The sequence below is a fragment of the Apostichopus japonicus genome, chromosome 16 (assembly GCF_037975245.1).
Source record: "Apostichopus japonicus isolate 1M-3 chromosome 16, ASM3797524v1, whole genome shotgun sequence".
NCBI classification, from domain to species: domain Eukaryota; kingdom Metazoa; phylum Echinodermata; class Holothuroidea; order Aspidochirotida; family Stichopodidae; genus Apostichopus; species Apostichopus japonicus.
Window position 1 is genome coordinate 7,952,744 of NC_092576.1, and position 4,887 is coordinate 7,957,630.

The following is a 4,887-nucleotide window of genomic DNA, read 5'->3' on the forward strand; positions in this document are numbered from 1 at the left end:
ATTTTCATTTTACAGGTTGTTATAAAGTATGTGCCGTATGTGAAGGACAGCAAGCGTGCAATGGATGAATACACGTCCGAGATAATGATGGGAGGAACCAACACGATATCAATGCACAACACCTGTGAGGATTCTCTGCTAGCATCACCCATCATCCTAGATCTTATCATACTGACTGAGATCTGTCAGAGGATATCGATCAGAACAGGTTTGTATTCATATAATGCTAGTGATGATTCACTGCTAGCATCACCCATCATCCTAGATCTTATCATTCTGACTGAGATATGTCAGAGGATATCCTTCAGAACAGGTTTGTATTCATATAATGCTAGTGATGATTCACTGCTAGCATCACCCATCATCCTAGATCTTATCATACTGACTGAGATCTGTCAGAGGATATCCTTCAGAACAGGTTTGTATTCATATAATGCTAGTGATGATCCACTGCTAGCATCACCCATCATCCTAGATCTTATCATACTGACTGAGATCTGTCAGACATTCAGAACAGGTTTGTATTCATATAATGCTAGTGATGATTCACTGCTAGCATCACCCATCATCCTAGATCTTATCATACTGACTGAGATCTGTCAGAGGATATCCTTCAGAACAGGTTTGTATTCATATAATGCTAGTGATGATTCACTGCTAGCATCACCCATCATCCTAGATCTTATCATACTGACTGAGATCTGTCAGAGGATATCCTTCAGAACAGGTTAGTATTCATATAATGTTAGTGATGATTCACTGCTAGCATCACCCATCATCCTAGATCTTATCATTCTGACTGAGATATGTCAGAGGATATCCTTCAGAACAGGTTTGTATTCATATAATGCTAGTGATGATTCACTGCTAGCATCACCCATCATCCTAGATCTTATCATTCTGACTGAGATATGTCAGAGGATATCCTTCAGAACAGGTTTGTATTCATATAATGCTAGTGATGATTCACTGCTAGCATCACCCATCATCCTAGATCTTATCATACTGACTGAGATATGTCAGAGGATATCCTTTAGAACAGGTTTGTATTCATATAATGCTAGTGATGATTCACTGCTAGCATCACCCATCATCCTAGATCTTATCATACTGACTGAGATCTGTCAGAGGATATCCTTCAGAACAGGTTAGTATTCATATAATGTTAGTGATGATTCACTGCTAGCATCACCCATCATCCTAGATCTTATCATTCTGACTGAGATATGTCAGAGGATATCCTTCTGAACAGGTTTGTATTCATATAATGTTAGTGATGATTCACTGCTAGCATCACCCATCATCCTAGATCTTATCATACTGACTGAGATCTGTCAGAGGATATCCTTTAGAACAGGTTTGTATTCATATAATGTTAGTGATGATCCACTGCTAGCATCACCCATCATACTAGATCTTATCATTCTGACTGAGATCTGTCAGACATTCAGAACAGGTTTGTATTCATATAATGCTAGTGATGATTCACTGCTAGCATCACCCATCATACTAGATCTTATCATACTGACTGAGATCTGTCAGAGGATATCCTTTAGAACAGGTTAGTATTCATATAATGTTAGTGATGATTCACTGCTAGCATCACCCATCATCCTAGATCTTATCATTCTGACTGAGATATGTCAGAGGATATCCTTCAGAACAGGTTTGTATTCATATAATGCTAGTGATGATTCACTGCTAGCATCACCCATCATTCTAGATCTTATCATACTGACTGAGATATGTCAGAGGATATCCTTTAGAACAGGTTTGTATTCATATAATGCTAGTGATGATTCACTGCTAGCATCACCCATCATCCTAGATCTTATCATACTGACTGAGATCTGTCAGAGGATATCCTTCAGAACAGGTTTGTATTCATATAATGCTAGTGATGATTCACTGCTAGCATCACCCATCATCCTAGATCTTATCATACTGACTGAGATCTGTCAGAGGATATCCTTCAGAACAGGTTTGTATTCATATAATGCTAGTGATGATTCACTGCTAGCATCACCCATCATCCTAGATCTTATCATACTGACTGAGATCTGTCAGAGGATATCCTTCAGAACAGGTTTGTATTCATATCATGCTAGTGATGATTCACTGCTAGCATCACCCATCATCCTAGATCTTATCATATTGACTGAGATCTGTCAGAGGATATCCTTCAGAACAGGTTTGTATTCATATAATGCTAGTGATGATTCACTGCTAGCATCACCCATCATCCTAGATCTTATCATACTGACTGAGATATGTCAGAGGATATCCTTCAGAACAGGTTTGTATTCATATAATGCTAGTGATGATTCACTGCTAGCATCACCCATCATCCAAGATCTTATCATTCTGACTGAGATCTGTCAGAGGATATCCTTCAGAACAGGTTTGTATTCATATAATGCTAGTGATGATTCACTGCTAGCAACATCCTAGATCCTGTCATACCATAATCTGTGATTTCAGCTTGTGGCAATGCCAGATAAATTAGTGTTGCTCCCTAATAATAAACTGGTGTATAAAAGTACGCAAAGAAAATCCATTTATCTATGGACGCTGATTGTCTGATGTTCAAAACCAGGAAGGAAGGTCGTCATTCCACAGTAGGCATTTACATGATGTATCGAGCAATGCTAGTTCTAATTTGGTGACATCTATATATATATATATATATATACATATATATATATATGTAAATGAAAAGATAATGAGAAGGAAATCCAGAACAGTGAAAAAACTTCCAGCCTCCACCGGGATTCGAACCCGGGCCTCCCGCTTTGTACGCGGACACCCTAACCAACTAGGCCATGGACGCTGATTGTATGTTCAGAGGTTCGAAACCGGTATATATATATTTATAAATATATATATATGTTTGTTTAAATATTTACACATTTAAGTTTCATTGACAAGACAAAAGGGTGTCTAGTAATTCCTTCAACAAAAATGCTAGAATATAAGTACTTCTGACAGAATCGATAAAAGTATAAACTATTCACAGATACTCACTTTTGTTCTTCCTTGCTATAGCTTCTCAAAGTGAATACCAAAGTTTCCACCCAGTTTTGTCTATCCTGAGCTACCTGTGCAAGGCCCCTTTGGTACCCCCCGGTACACCTGTCATCAATGCCTTATTCAAGCAGCGAGCTTGTATCGAAAACATATTCAGGTAAGATAGAGCTTAGACTCGCTGGTTTAGCTGGTTCTATTATCGCTCCCTTTATAGATGACATTGGACAAAACAGATTCTTTTTGATTTGTAGTCAACGACTTAAGTCAACTGTTATTTATCTGGGTACGTTTTCAAAAAACCTCTTGTTACCTTTTTTAGTTGAAAAATTACACTTTGAAACCCTGGAGGCTCATCAATCGAAGTGTCTGGATGACCTAGTTTAGCTCACAACTGATTCCACTTCACTCCTGACATGGCATGGAAACCCCAAAAGCCAATTTGTGGTCAAAAACCATTAAACATGGTTAGATAGGAATGTAACTTTTATTCCTCTTGGAAAGGTCGTGTTGGAATTCATCTTTGAAAGGATATTAAAAGGGATTAGTTTATTGTTGAAAACATGAAACAAGAAGAATAAACACTATGCATCCAGGAGAAATTTGCGTGCAATTCCTAGGTATCGTTTTGGAGAGATTGATGATTATGCTGTTACAGTTTTTGACCGTAAGTGAACTTGAAGTAAACAGGTGTGATGTCATTGGTACACACGGGCAGCAAACTGTTTCGGTTTTCTTTAACTTTTCACTTTATTATTTTAACCATTGAGTCAATATAGTTCAAACTTAAACCTATGGGAATTTTGATCACTTCATTCTTCTGACACTGGATTGGAAATGGTACCAACTTTGCCAAAAGGGGATGTGAAGTTATGAATTCCCCAATGATTAAAAGTAATATGGACACCTAGCCAATATGCCCCACATTCAGTACATTTGTTGTCTTTGATGAGCTCCTTCAAAATCTGTTGAAATTGTTCGAAATGCTCTTTTTGTTTCCAAGATATGTACACATTTGATAGTTTTTTTTTATAAATCTGGGAAACTCATTAAATATGTGCAAACTATGACGTGGAGTATTGCTCTCATCCAAATATCGCTTTTTAGGCCTTGATGAGTTAACCCCTAATTTAGAGCCCACATATATTATTTGAAAATAGGTGATGTTCCTCTTTTCAAAGAAGCCAACTAAAATATTTCAAAAAGTTTCGCCTTAGGCCCACAAACCTGTGTTCATGCAGTGTCCTAGAAACGAAAGGTTGTAAAACAAAAGGATAACATGACAGAAAAATTAGGCAGTCACTTCCTTGACGTCATCAATCTGCATAATTAGCTCTTGACTTAACTTAATAAATAATTCATAGAATGGTCAATCTTTGATGGATTTTGATGGGAGTTGCAGCTATTTTCAGGATTTCTAATGCCTATTAGAGTGATTCACACAATGTTGGTTAGAGTTGTCTGTACACATTTATATGTATTGATATGTTAATACATCTCAAGTTTGAAGAAGAAGAATAAAATTGGAGCCATTTAGAGTGTGCATTTAGGACATCACACCTGTTTGCTTCAAGTTCACTTTTGGTGGAAGATGTGTGAACTTCAAAATATTTGTCATCTCATTAGAGGTGTTAATGAATCGAATGCAAGTTCCACCAGGATACTTTGAATATAGTCTTCGTTCGTCAGTCAAATATAAATTCTGCCCTGCTTCTGTGAAGCTTAACAAAGACATTTTGACATAATAGTGATAGTCAATAGATTAGCATTAACACTGTGACCTGTGAACAGAGGAGCCTAATGTGCATCATGGCATATGTTATATGAATAACTTATTTGTTCTTGTTTTACATTCCATATCAG

At 37.1% G+C, this 4,887-nt stretch overlaps 1 protein-coding gene and 1 non-coding gene across 3 annotated transcripts in view; one reads left to right on the top strand and one right to left on the bottom strand.

The window, feature by feature from the left end:
* Positions 1 to 4,887, top strand: part of LOC139983576 (inositol-3-phosphate synthase 1-A-like) — a 40,935-nt gene that overhangs the window by 28,030 nt on the left and 8,018 nt on the right. For both annotated transcript variants that reach the window (XM_071997221.1, XM_071997220.1), the window contains 2 exons: positions 16 to 208; positions 3,046 to 3,184. In XM_071997221.1, coding sequence (XP_071853322.1) covers positions 16 to 208; positions 3,046 to 3,184 — 332 coding nt within the window. The remainder of the gene's footprint in view (positions 1 to 15; positions 209 to 3,045; positions 3,185 to 4,887) is intronic.
* Positions 2,758 to 2,830, bottom strand: Trnac-aca (transfer RNA cysteine (anticodon ACA)). Its single transcript has one exon. It is a non-coding gene; the product is annotated as a tRNA-Cys (tRNA).